The sequence below is a fragment of the Carcharodon carcharias genome, chromosome 21, assembly GCF_017639515.1.
Source record: "Carcharodon carcharias isolate sCarCar2 chromosome 21, sCarCar2.pri, whole genome shotgun sequence".
NCBI classification, from domain to species: domain Eukaryota; kingdom Metazoa; phylum Chordata; class Chondrichthyes; order Lamniformes; family Lamnidae; genus Carcharodon; species Carcharodon carcharias.
The window spans coordinates 66,815,266-66,837,632 of NC_054487.1; the positions used below are offsets into that span (position 1 = coordinate 66,815,266).

Here is a 22,367-nt window from a genome sequence, read left to right on the forward strand (position 1 = left end):
TTATTTGGATGTAGACCACAAGGGCCACTGAACAATATTCAGTGCATTCTTCCTGTTGTAAGCACTAAACAGCTGTGGAGCAACATGACGATTCAATACATGCAGCTATGAACATTGACAACACTCTGTAAAGAATGTTTCCTATAATTTGCTATTTTCCTTGTTGCATTTTCCAACAACACACATACAACATTCTGCTTACTGAACTAGTATTGGTTGTAGAGGTGAAAATAGTTTTCAAGAAAAATGTCAACCAGCCACTGTCAAAGGAGACCTGCCTTGATCACATTCCTATTCTAACCTGTACATTTTCGACAAGATAATAAGGTGACTTTTAGTGCAGTAATGACATAGTCAAAAGTTCCATAGACTGCTGGTGTAGCTGTTTTGTTTTAAATTGAGAAATCTAAGTGAAAATCAAATGTCATAGTGCAGGACACCAACAACATTTAAAAAGGTAAGGCAAGTAATGAACAGGTGATGCCGAACTTAAGCTTTTAAAGTCTGGAGATTACAAGAGGAAATTAGGCAAGTGAAACAGACTCCACATGCTTGTTGATTTATGGTGTTAACTACACTTAAAGCTAATACTGCATATAATACAATGCCATCCTTGCACATCCACTGAAGAACATTGCATACCTTACTATTGTTGAGCCATCAATCTTTTGGCTGAAACCATAAGTGTCAGGAAATTAGCATTCGTAAGCATATCAGGAAGTAGTTTGACAGCTTGATTAAAGCCAACCCAAGCACAGCTATATGTGCAGCTGGGGAATTTAAATTCAGTTAATGAAATAAATCTAGAATGGAATGATATTTTCAGAAAATAGATTGGCATAGGAACCCAGTGGTTTACTAATGCTCTTTAGGGAAGGAAGTCTGTTGTCCTTACCTGAATTGGCCTATATATGACTCCTGAATCACAGCAATGTGGTTGGCTCTGCATTGCCCTCTAAAATGGCCTGGGAAGCCATTGTCATGAAGGTGGCTTACTGTCACCTCCTCACGGGCAATTAGGGATGGGCAATAAATGTTGTCTTTGGTAGTGATGCTGACATCTCTTGAATGAATATATATATACACATATATACCAGTATATATATAATATATATATAAACCAATACTCAAAATTAGGGGAATTGAGCCTCTGATTACTAGGAACATTCCCCCACCCCCCCACCCCCCTCCAACTATGGGCTTGAGCACCACTAAAAACAGCCCTGGTGAATGGAGGCTAGAATATAATCTCTAAATAGAAAGGTAACATCCAGCAGGGTGCTTGCATCCAGATTCACTGGTACAGTGGTAGTATCCCTCCCTCTAAGTCAGAAGGTTGGGCTCATGCCCCATTTCATCCAACCTTGTTTAGTGGAGTACTGAAACTCTGCAAACTCTGTCTGATGCCCAACCAGGATGTTTGAGTCCAATGTGTGTGGTTGCCCCACAGCCTTATAAAAGGAACTCTTTAGTTTGGGTTGCAGTCCATCTAGAAAAATGAATGCAATAGGGAAAAAAAACCTGAGCTGGTAAGTGGCTGAACAATCTCATGTGCATGGCTTTAGTTAGGGCTGACTCTAGGGCAGCACACAATGAATAGGCTTGCAATTAGAATGTTAAACATTCATTCTAAAATCCTGAAATCAAATAAGGTAAAGATGAAAATGGAGATTTCTTTCTTTACAGCCTGTTAAGCATCACCTGGGTGGGATGCAGAAGGCAAAATCTGGCTGACAGGATTGCATGACACAGCAACAAAGGACTTGTCTTCTGCTTATTTCAATGAAAGGGAACTTAGCTAGGTTCTGTTCCTGCCGTGAATTCTCCCCAACAGATTTTCCTTTCTGCTCTCTGCCCAACTGCTGCTTTATGTTCAGGTGAAAAAGGTGCAAATCTATTCCAGGATGTTAATATTGTAAAGTAGAAAATAGTCACATTTAAACCAATAGGCTTTTGCTGGTGTGTTATAATAAGTTCTGCAATCTATTTCACTTTCTGACATGTTAACATGCAATCCATTTTGTACAGAAATAACATTTTTTTGATCTGGAAAAGCAATGTATGATATTACAGTCAATATACACAGTGCAAAATAATCACTCTATTCTGACTTTTGTAAATGCCAATCTGTTAATTGTTTAGAAAAACGAGTCTTAACAACCTATTATTCATTTTTGGCATCTAGCCAAAAATATGTCAGCATTTTAATATATATCATTTATTTTATTGTGACTATGAAACCTATTATAGTTAACTTTTGTTCATTTTACTCATTGGTTAAATTATATATTTTGTATTACAGTGAACTTACATTCACTCCTTAGTGGGTATGCCCGAGATTATGTTGAAGAAACTACAGTGAGGAACTTGCTGTATGTAAGTTAATTTTCAAACTAAATCACCCTAAACGACCACAGATTCCTTGATGAAGGCAAACCACCGCAACATACTGCAGATTCCTTGATCTGTATTATCCATGCTTTATATATTTACTTAAGGAAAGGTGCGATCAGAGGCTATCTTACTGTAGTCTGCCACACAGCTAGGCTGTTAGAATGGATAGCTAGAATGGATAGCTAGTTTCCTGCACTTGTTCCACACTGATGTTGCCATTGTGTCGGCGAAAGACTTTAAACCATTAGCTTGAGGTCTGTCTCCTCTACTATCCATTTTGTCTTTCTTCAGGAGTGGCTTTTTATTGCAATGTCAGAAAGTGTTATTTATAAAATAATTTGTCTAATCTCTGTCTCGGGCGTGTGACCTGAAAACTCCGGACCATGTATGAATTACATTAGTTTAAATAATCAAATTCCAAAACTTCTATTTAACGGCTAACAGCTGGACAACGGGACAGATTTTGACTCCGATAAATCTCTTTCAACACTGACTTTGCGGGAAGATGCATTTAATTTAAAGTCACACATTCCGGGCACTTGGTTTTTTAAAAAAAAGACACGCCTAATATCCATCGGTATGAAGGAGCTTTCAAACGTCGTGTCCTCACACAAGGACTGATTTACTAAAGGTAATTTTGCGAAGTGGAAAACACTTCGACACAAGGCGGCTCCGAGTCCTGGCTGTGCGTGGAGCTGATCCCCGTGTCGGAGTCGGTATCGTTCACATCGGACGGGGAGAGAGACGCTGAGCGGCTCCCGCATGGATTCTTGACAGTGTTTCGCGGCAAACTGCACTGGGCTAAGTCCTTGCAGACTCCAGTCAGCGGGGCTTCACTCTCGGCTTCCTCCGTAAGGTTCAGTGACTCCAGCTGCTGGACTAAGCGGTCCCATTCCTCCGTCTTCTCGCTCAGTAAGGCTTCCTGCTGTTCCACTTTCTCCTGGACATCCAGTAAGTTTTTCCGGAGTTGGAAGGCGTTGCACATGCCCCTCTCCAACTCGCTGTGCACTCTCTCAGCCTCTGCCCGCCAACTCTGCTGGTCCTGGCACAGGGGCTGGGGGTCGCTTTGCCCCTTCTCCTGGGCACTGACCCCCCACGCTCTCCACAGCTCCCGTTCGATGTCCTGGTTCAGTTTCTCGATGGTCTCCCGGCGCTGCTGCACGTCCACCTCCAGCTGCAGAACCTCCTCCCTCCTGTTGAGGTATTCCTGCAGCCGGGCCGAGCCACATGCCAGGCGCCCGCTCTCCCCGCTCTCCAGCAAATAGGTTTCTTGGACATAATTTTCTCCCTCGTTCTGTATCCGCTCCAAGTGCAGGCGGGACTCGAACCTGTCGATGCCTTCGTCCAGCTCCTTCATCCTCTGCAGCTGCTGGCGGATGGTGTGGTCCTGGGAGACAATCAGGTGGACCAGGGTCTCTATCCCCTCCCTCCCCTGCCTCAGCTTCTTCATCCTCGCCAGTTTCTTGAAGGCCTTCCTCACCATCCTCTTCTGCTTGTCCGCCGGCAGGTTCTTGATGTACTGGGCAGGGCTCAGGTCCCTCTGGCCCTCGGTGTTCTGGACCACCTTCGCCTCGGCTGCCCTGAGCCCCGGCACCGGGAGAGAGGCGCCCCACTTGACCAGGACGAAGTGCACGTTGGGCTGCTCCTCGCCCCAGGACGCCCAGAGCCTCAGCAGCTTGGTGGGCGGCGGCAGGAACCTCTCGAAGCCCCTCCACTTCTCCACGATGCAGTAGTCCCTGGGCGGCGCGTGCAGCAGCCTGGCGTCGCCGGCGTTGGCGAGATGATCCTTCAGCAGGGCTCTCACCACCTGGGCACAGCTGGTACGCTTGGTCAGCCCGCACACCACCTTCTCCTCCTGGCACACCCACACCGAGATCTCGGCGCCCTCCGGGGAAGCCATAGTCGCACTCGGGGTGGGGGGAGATCTGGAAAGAGCAAAGAGGCCAGCTCGATTAGGACACATGAAAGTTCCTGCACTTCTCCTGAAAAGCATAAACTTGACTGAGTGGAACTGCAAGTTAACGCGATCACGTGGCTGCAGGTACAAGCTCCCCAACTCCCTGCGGGCAAACTTTCCTCCTGTACTACATTGGGTTTTTTTTTGAGAATATTTTTTTTAGTTAGAGATTTCTTTAATTATAGGTGCTTAATTTGCCCTCAGAAAGCAGTTCAGGTCCTTTCTGCTCATCTCAAACTGTTGTCTAACCTTTCCTTAATCCATCTCATCCTGAGTTGATGGAAACTTCTTTATTCCACCTCTTGTGGAGGTAGGGAACGATCTTTTTATTCAAACTTTTGAGAATATTGCCTCTTTAACCAAAACACCTCTTTAATTGCCACTCCAAACTGCTCCACCTCAGGCTAAAGATTACAGCATTGCCTCTGTTCCCCATTAACCAGTCTGTTTTACAGCTGACCTGAATTAGGGGCTGTGCCTGATTTATCCCAATTTTGTTGATTTGGTTTAATTGGTTTAACCTGAAAGATTATTAACCTGTCTGTCCCCACAAAACAGTCTCTCAAATCAAAGTGCTGCCGTCACTTAACTCCTTTCACTTCATTCCCCAAAATATCGTTTCTGTTTAGAATATTTACATTTTTTTGGGCAAACTTTGAAATAACACACAGACGGAGTCAGCTCGGAGCTATCTTGAGTGTTGAACTAGAAAATGTTCCCCTCAGTTGGTATTTTTTTTCACTTCTTGGCTGCATCTGCTTCTTAAAACTTTATGGCATCAGTAACGCTTTGAAAATCTAGTTAACCAGGGATCTGCCTGTACAATGCTGCTTGAAGTAGACAAATTAGCATGGTACTGTTTGGGACTTCACAAACCCCAGAAAGTCAAGGAAAAGCAGAACATTTTAGTGCAGCAAAAATTCTAAAGGATGTCATTTTACTTATTAGATTCTGGCCCAAAAGTATGAACATGTAGCCTTGACTTAAATAAAAGTTGTATTTAATTCGTACTGTCAGTATTCTTTGAAAGCATATGACAAATGTTGCCTTTATAGTTTACACTATTTTGAAATTACCTTTCCCCCTGTTTTCTAACTTACTTCCTTGCTTTGCCCAAAGGTCTGATTCCCAATGGGAAACTGTTCCACAAGCATGGCCACTCTTAGCTGTGAATATTGGTAATGAATTTTGGTAAACTATTTACCTATGAGTGAAGCATTACAACTAAACAGCATCTAGTATCAAAACTGGGGCAATTTTTAGCATGGGTTACCGGGTAAGTCTAGGAGTAGGAGCTCAGATTTTGCCTACCTCCAACCAGAGGTCACGTTGACCAATTGAAATTACTGGAGACTCTAGCTCCCTTTTCTTCTTCATTTCTATTTTTACTGTTTTAAATTTTAGTTGTTTCTACATAATAATCTGAACTTGCTATGGGTTAATAGTTAATTTCCAGACTTTTCTCGCCCCTCCATCAGCGACCATGCCTTTAGCCGAGACTGAAATTGTGGAATTCTCTTCCTAGACCTCTCCAACTCTCCCACCTCCTTCAACACATTTCTTAAAATTCATCAGTTTGACTAAACATTTGGCCACCTGTCTTAAAATCTCATTTGGTTCAGTGACAACAGTGATAACAATTTTTATGGAGCACCATGGGATGTTTTACTACCTTAAGGCACTTTTAAATACAAGTTGTTGCTATGCATGTATCCAGTAAGTTGTTTACACAACTGAATTATTTTACTATGGTATCATAGCATTCAATTCTTCAATGTATATAGAAGCAAATGCCTCAAATATAACTTTACAACAAATGCCTTCATTATGATCACTGGTCCTGATCCTCGCTAACATTTAAGCAGGAACAGGGCCCATATTTCCTTAAGGTCCAAGGGGATAGATACTGTTCACTGCAGCCGTGAGCATGAGTCCTGAAGACTGTGTTGCCAGCCCGATGCCAGGGTTAAGGACACCTCCTCAGGGCTAGAGAGGAACTTGGAGTGGGAGGGGAGGGATCCAGCTGCCATCATCCATGTTGGTACCGACGACATTGATAGGACTAAAAAGGATGTTCCCATGAAAGAATTTGACAGTTAGGAGCTAAATTAAAAAGCAGAACCTCCAACATAATAATTTCAGGATTACTACCTGAGCCATGGGCAAACTGGCATAGGGTATATAAAGTCAAAGAGTTAAATACATGGCTCAAAGATTAGTGTGGAAGGAATGGGTTTCAGTTCAGGGAGCACTGGCACCTGCACTTGGGTAGAAAGATGTTGCTCCGGTGGGACAGGCTTCATTTGAACTGTGCTGGGACCAGTGCCCCGGGAACCGAATAACTAGGGCTGTAGAAACTAAGTAGAGGAAAGGGGAGTGTTCTGGAGAGGTGATACATATGCTTAATTCAAAATCAAATTGGCAGAGGTAGCCATGAGCAAAAAATCATAGGGCAAATTTGTTAGCTCATCAGACGGGCACATGCCCAACCTGTTCGAGCGTAAAATGACGTGTGTTGACATCGAGCCAGTGTCCCGATGTCAACGGGCAGTCGCGCAATATTTCATTCAGTGGGCATGCGCCAAAGTAGACAGTATGCCCGCTGACAATTAAAAAGCCCGTTAAAGCCATTAAAAAGATAATTGAATGAAAATTTATGCTGCCCGCCCAACTTTACAGGCAGGCAAAAAGGCCAAGTGGCCTTTGCACTTTTTAGGAAACATTATCCACGGGATGAGGTTTCTTAAAGCAAATAAAAATAAAATAAAAATTTTTAAATTTAATTAATAACATGTCCCTGCTCATGTGACAGAGTCACACACACACACACTCACACACACCCCACAGACCACAGAGTTACATGAGGACATGCCTTATTACATTTTTCATTTCTATATTAATTTTTTTTAACAACTTTCATCTTCCTGAGTCAGATCTGTGCCTCAGGGAGATTATCAAGTGCCCACTCGCCGCATGCATGAAGTTCGTCCTCGCCCCATTCGCAGTCCCCTCCCACCCGCACAGGGAATGCTAGGTGCTGCCATTTGCATTTCATGCTGGGTGGGCAGACCTTAATTGGCCCACCAACATGAAATCGCCTCCCGGCCTCAATTGCGGGTGGGGATCAGTTCCCACCACGTCCGCCCACCCCCACCAAGCCCGCCCAATAAGGGCACAATTCTATCCATAGAGTGTATTTGGGACTGTTTCCTAGAACACTGTGTTGTGGATCCAACCAGGGATCAAGCTATTTTAGATCTGGTAATGCAGGTTTAATAAATGATCTCAGTATAAAAGATCCCCTAGGAAACAGTGACCATAAAAAGGTGGAATTTAGCATTCAGTTTGAGAGTGAGAAACTTGGGTCAGAAACAACTGTGCTAAACTTAAATAAGGGTAATTACAAAGGAATGAGGTCAGAGTTGGCTGGAGTTGACTGGGAAAGGAGTTCAGCAGAAAAGATGGTTGATGAACAATGGCAGACATTTAAAAAAATAGTTCATGACTCACAACAAAGAGATATCCCAGTGAGGAAGTAGGATTCTAGGAAGGGAATAAGCCAACCATGGTTAACCAAGAAAGTTAATGATAGTATCAAATTGAAAGAAAAATGTGGCAATGATTAGTGGGTGAGCCAGAGGATTGGTAAAGTTTTAAAAACCAACAAAAGATGACCAAAAAATAAAGAAGAGGGAGAAAATAAACTTTGAGGGTAATAGCAAGCAATATAAAACAAACATTAAGAGCTTCTTTAAATATATAGAAAGGAAGAGAGAGGCCAAAATGAACATAGGCCCCTTAGGGAACAAGGCTGGGGAAATAATAAAGGGGAACCAGGAAATGGTAGAGGAATTGAATAAATACATTGCATCAGTCTTCACAGTAGAAGACACTAATAACATTCCAAAAATACTAAATAATCAAGGGGCAAAAGGCAAGGAGGAAATAAAAACAATAACTTTCAATATAGAAAAGGTACCAGGGAAACTAATGGAGCTAAAGGCTGATAAGCCCCTTGGACCTGATGGGTTGCATCCAAGGATATTAAAGGAAGTAGCTACACAGATAGTGGATGCACTGGTAGTAATCTTCCAGGAATCCTTAGATTCTGGAAAAGTCCCAGAAGATTGGAAAATTGCCAATGTAACACCCTTATTCAAAAAGGGAGAGAAAAAACAGCTAACTATAGGCCAGTTAGTTTAACATCCATCATTTGAAAATGTTAGAGTCTATTACAAAGGATGTAATAGCAAAGCATTTAGAAATGCATAATATAATCAATAAGTCAGCATGGTTTCTTGATGGGGAAATCGCGTCTGATGAATTTGTTAGAATTTTTTGAGGAGGTAACATGCATAATAGATAAAGGGGGACCAGTAGATCTAATATATTTGAATTTCCAAAAGGCGTTCGATAAGGTTCCTCACATAAGGCTACCTAATAAGGTAAGAGCCCTTGGTGTCAGGAGTAGTATTTTAGCACGGATAGAGGATTGACTAACAGAAGACAGAGAGTTGGGATAAGGGGGGCATTTTCAGGATGGCAACCTGTAACTAGTGGAGTGCCACAGGGATCAGTGGTGGGCCCACAATGATTTACAATATATATTAATGATTTGGATGAGGGAAGTGAAGCTTGCCAAGTTTGCAGATGACACAAAAATAGGTGGGAAGGCAAGTGGTGAGGATGACACAATGAGTCTATAGAGGAATACAGACAGGCTAAGTGAGTGGGAAAAAACTTGGCAGATGGAATATGATGTGGGAAAATGTGAGGTTATACACTTTGGCAGGAAGAATAGAGGAGCTGAATTTATTTAAATGGAGCAAGACTGCAGAAGGCTGCAGCACAGAGGGATTTGGGGGTCCTTGTGCATGAATCCCAAAAAAACTAACATGCAAGTTCAGCAGGTAATAGGGAAGGCAAATGGAATGTTAGCCTTCATTTCAAAGGGAATGGAGTATAAAAATAGGGAAGTCTTGCTACAACTATACAGGCACTAGTTAGACCACACCTAGAATTCTGTGAACAGTTTTGGTCCCCTTACCTAAGGAAAGACATACTGGCATTGGATGCAGTCCAGAGAAGGTTTATTAGGTTGATCCCAGGTATGGAGGGATTTTTTTATGAGAAGAGATTGAGTAGGTTGGGCCTCTACTCATTAGAGTTTAGAAGAACAAGCGAAGACCTTATTGAAACATATAAGATTCTTAAGGGCCTTGACAGGGTAGATGCTGAGAGGTTGTTTCCCCTTGTGGGAGAGTCTAGGACCAGAGGGCATAATCTCAGAGTAAGGTGTCACCCATTTATGATAGAGATGAGGAGGAATTTCTTCTCTCAGTGGATAGTCTTTATTGCAGAGGGCAGTAGAGGCTGGGTCATTAAGTATATTCAAGGCTGAGATAGACACATTTTTAATCAGTAATTGAATCAAGGGCTATGGGGAAAAGGCAGGAAAGTGGAGTTGAGGATTATCAGATGAGCCATGATTTCATTGAAAGGTGGAGCAGACTCAATGGGCTGAATGGCCTACTTCTGTTCCTATGTCTTATGGTCTTAATTCTGAGGTAACTGGAATAAGCACAGTGGGAGTAACAAATTGGATGGGGCCTGGAAGTGTGGGATGGCCTGCCTAAGGAACAACTACAGTGAAGTTTCGCTCTTAAGGAAGGTGGCAGGGTTGAAAGGATGACATCTACTACTAAAATTCCCAGCAGATCTACTTCCCTGTGCCCAGTGACATGGGTTCTGGAAAGATGCTAATAAAGAAGTCCATAGAGGAGCACAAATTAAGCCCCCAGTGATCTCCAATCTGGTGTCATGCCCTGGAAGACCTCAAATTGATGCTACTTTTTAATACATCAGTCATCTTCTAAACAATGCTTATTCTGTGCAGACATTTAGCATGGTAGCACTCCCATGTGGCTCTGCATTTTCCTTTCCTTATGTGCTGGGCATCCAAGATTGGCCATATTAGTGTGCATGCTCATTAGAATATCAAAATTATCTGACCTTGTCCTGATCCTGGGTACTCTAGTGGGATCAGGAGCAGAGATCAGTTGGCACATTGCTAGGTCAAATTCTGGAACTTCCTACCTAACAGCACTATGGGCTGCTGGGAGTTAAAGATGGCAGTTATCGCTACCTTCTCAAGTGCAATGTGTATGGGCAATAAATGCCAGTAACACCCATGTCCGAAGAATGAGTTAAATGAAGATTTCTGCTTCATTGCTTGCGAGCAGAATGAAGGAATTTGGTCTCAACAATATTTTGATGGACAACAGACACTAGCCAATAATACACCTGGCATCATAATACTGAAAAACAATCAGTTGTTCTCTTATCTACTTCAAAATTCTCCCATAACTATCAATCCTGAACAATCTTCATATATTTCACATTGACTTTCCTCCTTTCCCTACACCTACAATTCTTGAATTTTCTATGTATTCTAAAATTCTGGCCTAAGTTGTTGAATAGAACAAAGTTATGGCAATTACAGTTGCTTAGTAGCATAGAACTTGAGTATTGTTGAAAAAAGAGAACTTGAACAAAAGCTTGGCAGTAACTGTTCTCTGCTGCATTGCCCATGACAACACCTCTACCAATCAGAGTCCACTTGCCAACCAATCAGCAATTTCTTCTCATGCTTTATAAATTGTTGCTCCTTTTAATGTTGGTTTATCTTCTGAGCTGTCCTGATGGATGCAAGACGAAAAGGTCGGATAGTGTGTCTCTTTTTTCAGCAATATGACGATTATATTAAAGGGACATGCAGGTTGCATATTTAGACATTGCAAATTACTTAAAGTAAGACCTGTGTGATGCAAGACCTCACAAGATATACAGTGGTGACATAACGCCTAGTAGAATACAAGACAATAACTTAATATGTTACACATGTTGTCTGATATTGGACCTCTCGGAATTTCAGGAAATTTTATATTGTGAATCACAAAACAATTCATTATACATCAAGGTATATCATCTATACACACAGATGCTTGTTAAAAATGTGCCTTCCTGACTTATAATTATAAACTTTGCTTTGTTGTGATAAAGGCAATATGCTTTACAAAACATTTTGTTTAACATTCCATGATACATCCTTCAGGTAAATTATATGTTTATTTTGGATTTCATTGCACAGGTTTAACGTTTCCCATTAGAATTTCTTTAAAAACATTCTACGGTATTTGGAAGTGTTTAAGAAATGGAATGATTATTTATGAATATATTTACTTTGATAGATTAAACCTTGAAGAAAATGCATTCCAGGTATTTTCAGCATTTACAACTTAGTTTTTTTTATTAGCTAATAAATACAATCCTGATTTAGATACAGTACATTCCAAACCTTCAAAGTTACATTTCAACAGATTAGATTAGAACAATGGATTCTTAGAACATTGAGAATGCCATGTTATTATTTGAATGGACTATAAATAAAAATGACATTTCACAATGTACTGCTGTGCTTGACCTTAGTTGCTTAAAAGGAATGTTAAAATTAGTGTATGTAGTAGGAAATGAGATGGAGGCATTGAGATAATCCTTTAGTTCAACTTTGCAGGCCAACAAAGGGATGATTTAGATAATTTTTTTTTGCTTCTGAGTTTCAAAGATTTTACTACCTTGATCATTTTAAAGTGATCAGTGATTAAGTTTGTTACAACCGGTCCACTGGCGAGGTTCCCCCATTTTGTTATGATCCTGGATGAGGTACCCCAAATTGTTATACTCCCGGGCGAGGAAGGATGACCTGGCTCCCTTTGTTTATTCAACCTCCTCGGTTGGTCGCAACAATGTTGCCTTAAAAAGGATCTCTTCCCCTGTGGATACCTTTTCCCAGTCCAAACGTATTCATGTTTTAAAAGGAGACAATTTAACCAGGCTGGCATGAGTCAAAGAAAAAGTGAGTTTAGTAATTACTAAACGCGAGGAAAAATAATAAAAATGCAACACACATACACACAGATGAGAAATAAGAAAGTGAGTCTAAAAATAAAAGTTAAAAAAGATATACGAATCAGTCCTTTGGCTCGTCCGTGAGGAGTAGATGATGAAATGTTGTGGCCATTAAGTTGGGGTGATTCCAATAGTGCTGAGTTTGGCGGTTGAACGGTTGGGTTGGAGATTCTTGGTTATGCAGGTTAGCTGAAATAAGTTGTCCTGTTTCCTTTTCGACTGTGGCTTTGCTGATTTGTGACTTGTTTTTAGCAATCAAAGAGAGAGGTTTTTTTTTTTACCTGCAAACACAGGAATACCCAGTTGGTGTTCTTCAGCTGTGACCTTCACAGCACACACACACACATCAGGACAGAACACCAGACTAGCCCAAAGATCTAGGGTTGCAGTTGGCTTTTTTAACCCCTTTCCTTGTGTATTCCTGGAAGGGAAGAAACAAACATGTCTATCGCCCAGATCTGTTTTCTTTTCAACTCAGTTCATATTCATAGTCTGGGATATAACTCAACCGGAGGTTGTTTCAGCTGAGATGTTAATTGTTTTCCCCACAATCACAAGAGATTACAGTTCAGTTCGCATTGTATCTGTTTCTTTGAAGTGCCTCTGTCTGAAGTTGGCTGTGACAAGCTTTTTAGGTGTGACCTTCCATTATCTCTGAGCTAGTTGTTCAAGTAGTCCACATAGGAATTTTGTGGCAAGTGGTTACCTTACAGTCTCAGCCAGCTTTTGCGTGTATGTCCTTTTTTAAAAAAAACACTTGTCTTACTTAAAAGTTCAATATGTCCATAAGTAATTTGGGGATAGGATCTGTGATCCTGACAAGGCCTAAGTGTGTTCTATATGTAAGTCAGCCAACATATTAAATGGATGAAATTATATAAAGAATAGGTTCTCCAATTACTCATTACTGAATTTTTTTTCTAGTTATATGTGTGGTGAGGTGGAAGAAAGTTGGAGATGGCATTGGAAATGTGACTTTGTTATCAACAACATCAATCAAGTGCTAAGATTGATCTCAAAGGAACTGATCATTTAGACTGTAAGACTTCAACTTTATATAATCAATTGGTAAGGCCGCTTCTAAAGTATTTTCTGTTACTTTGGTCAACCTACCTTCAAAAGCATATTGGTTTATTGGTGAGAGTTGAACAAAAAGAACAACTTCAGAACCTAAAGCTTTAACTTCAGATCAGAGACTCTAAGAACTCAGTTTCTATTCTATTGGAATAAAGAAGATTTGTAGCAGGTATTAATAATAGTCAGATGTGTTATTGTAAGTAGTTTTGATAATGCAGTAATATGACATTACTGGAAAATGCTAGCATAAAACTAAAAAACTAACTAAATCACGTTAGGAATTACAAGTTATTGTTCCCCAAAAGTGTTTCAGATATCAGTAGCAGCATTAAATGCTGCAATTGCTGGGATACAGATACATCATGATCTAACTGAATGGTGGAACAGGCTCAAAGGGCTGAATGGCCTACCCTTGTTACTGTGTTCCCATTCCCATGTTCACTAACATCTTCGAAAAAAAAGTGAATAAATATGTCAACACAGTTGCAGTTTAGTTGCTATTTTCCTGTCAAAGTGCAGTGCTTTTCTGTATGTATTGATGCAGAATTCTTCAGAAGGAGCTCATGAGAGAGTACATTTTGCTGTAAAAGTAAGTTGCAGGGTTGCTGGAAACAGTGAATGATTATGGTGCCCTGGAGCATTTCTGGTTGCTTCACAAAGTTGGTGAAAATTTTTCGGAGCTTTTCTTAAATTGACCAGAACTTTCTTTTCCCTTCGTTTTCACCTCCCCAGGGGAATTCTGTGGCTGGGGGTGGGAGGGAGGCTTGGCATGTTCATAGCTGCACCACTTCCTTATCCTCCCTTTTTTTTACATTTGTAAGTTCATATACTTCCTATGAGGAAGTGTCCTAACTATGTCCTGACGTCAATCAGAATTTAATAGCTTTTTAATGGGGCAAGTTTCCAAATTGGCAGGTGCAGCTATGGGTCAGGAGTCTTTTTTTTAAAATCTGGCTTTGACACTTTCAAGTATGCTGCCTGCAGTACGGTCCTAAAACCATTAAAGAGGTTTGCTGATCTCCCATGTCATAGCTCACAATGAGTTGGAGGATTCAGAATGACATGAACATTATATCATGTAACATATGATGCATTATAGCATCGATCACCTGTGGCAACGTATATTAGCAACAAAACGGCTGATATTCTTCTGTCATGTATCTGGGAAAGGTGAGGCCCGAGAACTATGGGGCTCTTGACGGAGAGGTCAGGGAGGGAGCACCCGCAAGGGCAGATCTTATGGGGTGACGGGGATGGGAAGCGGGGGGGGGGACCCGATGTGAAGAGGAGGCCCTGGAAGGAAATGCCACCATCTTTCTGCGCCAGGCCCAAGCAGCCTTTTGCAATTCACCCCTGCTCCGGAACTCCTCCGGCTAGCCTCAAAATTGAGACTGATTGGGAAGCGGCCCATAAAATAACGGCCTCAACTGGGGAGGGGTGGGCAGGCCACCCTAAGCCTTGCCCACCCCAAGTAAGACTGCAGCTGGGGGTGTGGGCAGGGAGGCCACCCAGGAAACTTCATGGCCCCCCCCACCCCCCCCACCCCCCCAACCACCACCACCCACCCCCCCCTCCCCCGCCTGCAAACCTGTTGGTGAGGTACCAGAGAGCCTCTGTGTCAGGTTAATAATGTCAGCCAAATGATCCACCAGCATTAGCCTGCCCAGGTGCCTGGAAGTGGGAAACTAAAGTCAGCCAATAACAATGGCTGTCAACTGTGGCAGGCTGCTGGGCAAGAGCAGAAGTCAGAAAGCTATAGTCAGGGTGCAGAACGGAGTGAAAAAAATAGAAATCTAACATATTGGATCTCATTGTCCTACAATTTCCTGGTAATCTTCCAAGGGATGGGAGTGAAGCTTAAGCAATATCATGAAATGAAAATGTGGTAGGAGAGGGAGAGCAGGTCTTCATGCCACATTTTCCTGTTTGAATACCAGGTGGGCAAGCATTTAAGTATTTAAAATGATACCCAGAAAAGGTAGGCCTTACACTTTGTGCACAGCCATATATTTTTAGAGTAAAACTACTCCAAAACTGGAGAAGTCTGTCCTCCATTTTGTATTTTTTTCACTAGTGCTAGTCTCCATCTTGTTCCCATGTTTTGCCTGACAGCATTGACCTTTATTCTGCTATTAACACCTACTCTGAACCAATGCTTTGTTCCTTTACTGCTACCATTCCCACTCTCCTTGCCTTTTGTTCCATGGCATCTTTGTAACTTAATCTCCCTGCCCCCACAACCTATCCCTGACCTCCCCTTTTAGCTCCAACTAACCCAATCCCTTTCTCAACAGCATAAAACCAATCACATTTCTACCTCGCTTCAGTTCCGAAGAAGAATCCTATTGGACTTGGAATGTTAACTCTATTTCTTTTTCCAATGATGCTGCCAGACCTGCTGAGCTTTTCCAGCACTATTTGTTTTTATTTCAGATCTCCAGATCCGCAATATTTTGCTTTTACGTATTCTTGGAGGATCTGAGTGGGGCCTGGGTGCCAATCATTGCAGAATGCCAGTACACGTTTTCACAAGGAAGAAAAGGATCGGGGCTGTGGCTTTCTGACTTCTGTTCTTGCTCAGCAGCCTGCCACAGCTGGCAGCCTTTATTATTGGCTGATTCTCATTTCCCATTTCCAGGCACTGGGCACCAACGCCAGGGGGTCATTTGGCTGACTTTAATAACCTGAGGCAGAACCGTATGGTTTCCCTGCCGGTGGGTTTGCAGGCAGGGTGAGGGCTGGGGCCCGTAAACCTCTCTGGGTGGCCTACCCGTCCGACTCTCGTCTGCAATTTTATGTGGAGTGAGTGAGGCTTAGGGCATCCTGCCCGCCCTCACCCCAAATAAGGCCCTTAAGTTAAGGGCCGCTTCCTGGCCAGCCTCAATTTTGAGGAGTTCAGGGAAGCCCAGGAGGTCATGTTGCTTGGACTTCGGGTGGAAAGGAGGTGGCACCAACCTCAAGATCTGCCCTGCAGGTGCTCCCTCCCTAGCCTCTCCATCAAGACCCCTATGCCTCACCTCCCCTCCCTGCTCCGGACTCCCTGCATTTACCTGGTCCTGGACTCAAGCTTGGAATCTGGGACTGCTCTTCGGAGTGTTAAATGACTGTGGAGCTGTCTTGATTAGTGGGGATGCATTTCTCACTGAATCTTCGTGTGGTGGAGCGACAAACCCCACTATCTGAAAAACCCTGCCCCCTGAATTCCAAAGTAGAGATGGACACAGGTTATATAACAGGGGGAGGAGTGAGAGAGAAATATCAGTCCTAATATCTCTCTGCGGAACCTAAACCTGAACCCTCACCCGAATTCAATGACTGCACTCTGCTTGTTTTCAAATCTCCAATCCTATTTGTGTCATGCTTCTGTGTTTGCCAGCACTTTTTCCCTCCCTCTCTCTCTTTACTCCCCTTTCTCTCATGACAAAAACAAAAATAAAAATACCTGGAAAAACTCAGCAGGTCTGACAGCATCTGCGGAGAGGAACACAGTTAACGTTTCAAGTCCATGTGACTCTTCAACAAAACTAAGGGAAAGAAGAGAGGTGAAATATAAGCTGGTTTAAGGGGTGGGGGGTTGGGACAAGTAGAGCTGGATAGAGGGCCAGTGATAGGTGGAGATTGTCATAAACAAAAGGACAAAGAGGTGTTGACAGTGGTGATACCCCCCCTTCCTCTTGCTCCCCTCTCATAAAGCTTTCTCATTGTGATGTCTGTGACATGGTGAGATTCTTTTTAATTGTTTCTGACCTCTTCTGTAATTTTTCTCTCTTTTTCATCTCTTCAGTGCGCTCATATGGATCGCACACATGTTTCTTTGATGAAGTACTCAATATCCACCTTGTTTAAGCCCTAAAGTACACAGGTAGATCATACAACAAAATATACTCCCTGGTTGGGAGAGATCACTAGTGAGGGTAGATGCTCAGAGAAGATTTCCCCTGGCTGGGGAGTCGAGATCTAGGCGTTCCACTTCTTCTGGGCACTATTTCAAATAATATTCTGACAGGGAATTGAAGTGTGAGGACCTGTTGCGCCCCTACTACCCTCTTTTAATTTTATGATGTTGCTTATGCTCCATTAAAATAAGGGGCCAACCATAAAGGACTGAGAAGAGGAGAAATGTCTTCACTCAAAGGGTTGTGAATCTTTGGGATTCTGCATGGCAGAGAGTTGTGGATGCTCAGACATTGAATGTATTCAAGACAGAGATCAGTAGGTTTTTACGTACTAAGGGAATTAAGAAATATGGGGATAATGGACACTTTGCTCCAGGAGGTGGTCACATCTCTCAGATTAGGTAATTCCAATTTGGTCTGTGATTAGGGACAGGGGGGTGTGACTGTAGGTGAGGCAGATATGTGGACCCAGAGGATAGCATTCGAGGAGTCTTGGCCCCTGCAACTGTCCAACAGTTACGAGATTCTTACAAGCTGTGTGGACGAGAGCAGAGACTGCAGGGAGAATGAGTGAACTGACTGCCATGGTGCAGGGAGACATTCAAGTTGGGGGAGGAAATAGGAAAGTAGGTGGGGGACTGTATAATTAGAGTGATAGATACTATTCTCTGCAGCCGTGTGCGCGAATCCAGAAGGCTGTGTTGCCCCCTGCCCCGTGTCAGGGCTAAGGACATCTCCTCAGGGCTGGAGAGGAACTTGGAGTGGGAGGGGAGGGATCCAGTTGTCAGGTTCCGTCTTGGTACCAACGACATTGATAGGACTAGAAAGGAGGTTATGATGAAAGAATTTGAACAGTTAGGAGCTAAATTAGAAAGCAGAACCTCCAACGATATGATCTTGGTATTACAGCCTGAGCCACTGGCAGATAGGGATAGGGTAAATAAAGTCAAGGAGTTAAATGCAAGACTCAAAGAGGAAAGGGTTTCAGTTCATGGTACAGTGGCGCCAGTTACTGATATAGAAAGGAGCTGTTCCAGTGAGACAGGCTTCACTTGAACCACGCTGGGACCCAGTGTCCTGGCGAATTGAATAATTAGGGTCGTAGAGAGGGCTTCAAACTAAATAGAGAGGAGGTGGGGATGGGGCTCTAGAGAGGGGATACATAGCTTTACAAAGCAAAAGGGTATGGCAGCATTGCAGGGCAGCTATTTAGGTAATGATGCCCAGAGTGTATAAACATAAAAAATAGCAGCAAATAGGGTCAAAGGGGGAAAAAATGGTAAAAAGGCAAAATTAATGGCTCCTTACTTAAATGCATATACCATTCGGAACAAAATTAATGAATTAATGGCATAAATAGAGATTAATGGACATGAACTTACAGCCATTACAGAGACAAGCTTACAAGGAGATCAAAGCTGGGAACTAAATATTCAAGGTTATGTGACTTTTCAAAAGGACAGGCTGGAAGGAAAGGGTAGTGGGGTAGCTTTGTTAGTATGAGATGGAATAAGTACGATAGCAAGAAATTATCTTGGATTGGTAGATGAAGAATCATATGGGTGGAGCTAAGAAATAACAAGGCGAAGAAGACACTGGTGGTAGTAGTCTATAGATCTCCTAACAGTAGCTATACTGTAGGACAGAATCAGGAGATAATGAGGGCATGTAAAAAAGTACATTAATCATGGGTGACTTTATTCTTTATGTAGATTGGGAAAATTAAATTGGCAAAGGAAGCCATGAACAAGAATTCATCACTGTATTTGGGACAGTTTCCTAGAACAAAATGACCCCTAGATCCAGGGTTCAGGCTATTTTAGATCTAGTAATGTGTAATGAGGCAGGTTTAATGAATAATTTCAGGATAAAAGATCTCCTAGGAAACAGTGACCATAACATGGTAGGATTTAGCATTCAGTTTGAGAATGAGAAACCTGGGTCGGAAACAACTGCGCTAAATTTAAATAAGGGTAATTACAAAAAAAATGAGGGCAGAGTTGGCTGGAGTGGACTGGGAAAGGAATTTAGCAGAAAAGACGGTTGATGAACAATGGCAGGCATTTACGAAAATAGTTCACAACAAAAATATACCCCAGTGAGGAAGAAGGATTCTAGGAAGGGGATAAACCAAACATGGTTAACCAAGGGAGTTAAGGATAGTACCAAATTGAAAGAAAAAAACAAACAACATGGTAAAGATTAGTGGTAAGCCAGAGGATTGGGAAAGTTTTAAAAACCAACAAAAGATGACCAAAAAATAATAAAGCGGAAGAAAATAAACTTTGGGTAGAATTTTCCCCCCATCGGGCGGCTTGTCCGGGGGCAGGCACGGACCTGATCGGCGTCCCCGATCGGGTCCGCGCTGCCATTTTACGTGGGCGGGCTAATTAAGGCCCGCCCAGTGTGATGCACACCCGGAAGTGCTGTGCGCTACCTGTGTGGGTGGGGGGTTCCGAGTCAGGAGTGCGCTCTTTTGCACAAGCGCGCAAAGGAACGCAGAAATCTCCCTGAGGCACAGAGATTAGTTTTAAGTTTTAACAGTTCAACAAATGTTGAAAAAAATTTTTATGACATGTTCCCTCATGTGAAACTGTCACATGAGCTGGGACATGTGTATTAATTTCAATAAAAAATTTTGAGAAAGTTTAAAATCATTCATGGAACCTCATCCTGCCCGTGGATGAGGTTCCATGAAAAATGTGAAGGCCGCCTGGGCTCTTTGCCTGCCAGCCTACTTTAAGGTGGACGGGCAGCCCTGTTAATTATTTTAATTGTTAGTTAAATGGCCTTAATAGGCCTTTGACAGTTCGGCGGGCACGCAGCTGAGTTGGCTGCCCGCCCGCCAAACTGAAAACCTAAATGACACGCCGTGACATCGGGATGCACGCCCAACATCACCCCACGTCATTTTACGCCTCGGCGAGCAGGCCCTGCCACCGCTTGCCGAGCCGAAGACTCTACCCTTTGAGGGTAAATTAGCAAGTAATATAAAAACAGACAATAAGAGCTTCTTTAAATATAAAAAAGGAAGAGAGAGGCCAAAGTGAACATAGGCCCCTTAGAGAACGAAGCTGGGGAACTAATAATGGTGAACCAGGCAGTGGCAGTGGAGTTGAATAAATACTTTGCATCATTCTTCACAGTAGAAGACACTAATAGCATTCAAAAAATACTAAAAAATCAAGGGGCAAAAGGTGGGGTACGGGAGGAAATAAAAACAATAACTATCACCAGAGAAAACGTATTAGGGAAGCTAATATCGGCTAAAGGCCGATAAGTCCCCTGCATCCTAGGGTATCAAAGGAAGTAGCTACAAAGATAGTGGATGCACTGATAATAATTTGCCAAGAATCCTTAGATTCTAGAAAAGTCCCAGAAGATTGGAAACCTGCCAATGTAACACCCTTATTCAAAAAGGGAGGGAGACAAAAAAACAGCTAACTAAAGGCCAGTTAACTTAATATCCGTTATTGGGAAAATATTAGAGTCTATTACAAAGAATGTATTGGAAAACATTTAGAGATGAATAATATATCAAGCAGAACAAAAACAGAATTACCTGGAAAAACTCAGCAGGTCTGGCAGCATCGGCAGAAAAGAGTTGACGCTTCGAGTCCTCATGACCCTTCGACAGAACTTGAGTTCGAGTCCAAGAAAGAGTTGAAATATAAGCTGGTTTAAGGTGTGTGGGGGGTGGGGGGTGGGGGGGAGAGAGAGAGAGAAGTGGAGGGGGTTGGTGTGGTTGTAGGGACAAACAAGCAGTGATAGAAGCAGATCATCAAAAGATGTCACAAACAACAGAACAAAAGCACACATAGGTGTTAAAGTTGGTGATATTATCTAAGCGAATGTGCTAATTAAGAATGGATGGTAGGGCATTCAAGGTATAGCTCTAGTGGGGGTGGGGAGAGCATAATAGATTTAAAAATATTTTAAAATAATGGAAATAGGTGGGAAAAGAAAAATCTATATAATTTATTGGAAAAAAACAAAAGGAAGGGGAAAACAGAAAGGGGGTGGGGATGGAGGAGGGAGCTCAAGACCTAAAGTTGTTGAATTCAATATTCAGTCCGGAAGGCTGTAAAGTGCCTAGTCGGAAGATGAGGTGTTGTTCCTCCAGTTTGCGTTGGGCTTCATTGGAACAATGCAGCAAGCCAAGGACAGACATGTGGGCAAGAGAGCAGGGTGGAGTGTTAAAATGGCAAGTGACAGGGAGGTTTGGGTCATTCTTGCGGACAGACCGCAGGTGTTCTGCAAAGCGGTCACCCAGTTTACGTTTGGTCTCTCCAATGTAGAGGAGACCACATTGGGAGCAACGAATGCATTAGACTAAGTTGGGGGAAATGCAAGTGAAATGCTGCTTCACTTGAAAGGAGTGTTTGGGCCCTTGGACAGTGAGGAGAGAGGAAGTGAAGGGGCAGGTGTTGCATCTTTTGTGTGGGCATGGGGCGGTGCCATAGGAGGGGGTTTAGGAGTAGGGGGTGATGGAGGAGTGGACCAGGGTGTCCCGGAGGGAGTGATCCCTATGGAATGCCGATAGGGGGGGTGAAGGGAAAATGTGTTTGGTGGTGGCATCATGCTGGAGTTGGCGGAAATGGCGGAGGATGATCCTTTGAAGTGGAGGCTGGGGGGGGTAATAAGTGAGGACAAGGGGGACCCTATCATGTTTCTGGGAGGGAGGAGAAAGCGTGAGGGCGGATGCGCGGGAGATGGGCCGGACACGGTTGAGGGCCCTGTCAACGACCGTGGGTGGAAAACCTCGGTTAAGGAAGAAGGAGGACATGTCAGAGGAACTGTTTTTGAAGGTAGCATCATCGGAACAGATGCGACGGAGGCGAAGGAACTGAGAGAATGGGATGGAGTCCTTACAGGAAGCGGGGTGTGAGGAGCTGTAGTCGAGGTAGCTGTGGGAGTCGGTGGGTTTGTAATGGATATTGGTGGACAGTGTATGCATTCGTTGCTCCCAATGTGGTCTCCTCTATATTGGAGAGACCAAACGTAAACTGGGCGACCGCTTTGCAGAACACCTGCGGTCTGTCCGCAAGAATGACCCAAACCTCCCTGTCGCTTGC

The 22,367-nt window shown here is 43.0% G+C and overlaps 1 protein-coding gene across 3 annotated transcripts in view; it reads right to left on the reverse strand.

Annotated features, from left to right (window-relative positions):
• Nucleotides 1-2,178: 2,178 nt before the first annotated feature.
• Nucleotides 2,179-22,367, reverse strand: part of LOC121292912 (ras association domain-containing protein 9-like) — a 32,126-nt gene continuing 11,937 nt past the window's right edge. Inside the window, exon 2 of one of the 3 annotated variants that reach the window (XM_041215381.1) lies at nucleotides 2,179-4,319. In XM_041215381.1, the coding sequence (XP_041071315.1) occupies nucleotides 3,020-4,294 (1,275 nt within the window). In that variant the 5' untranslated portion in view covers nucleotides 4,295-4,319 and the 3' untranslated portion in view covers nucleotides 2,179-3,019. Of the gene's footprint in view, nucleotides 4,320-11,642; nucleotides 13,059-22,367 lie in introns of those variants that run through there. The other 2 variants (XR_005946372.1, XR_005946373.1) reach the window with 2 other exon arrangements.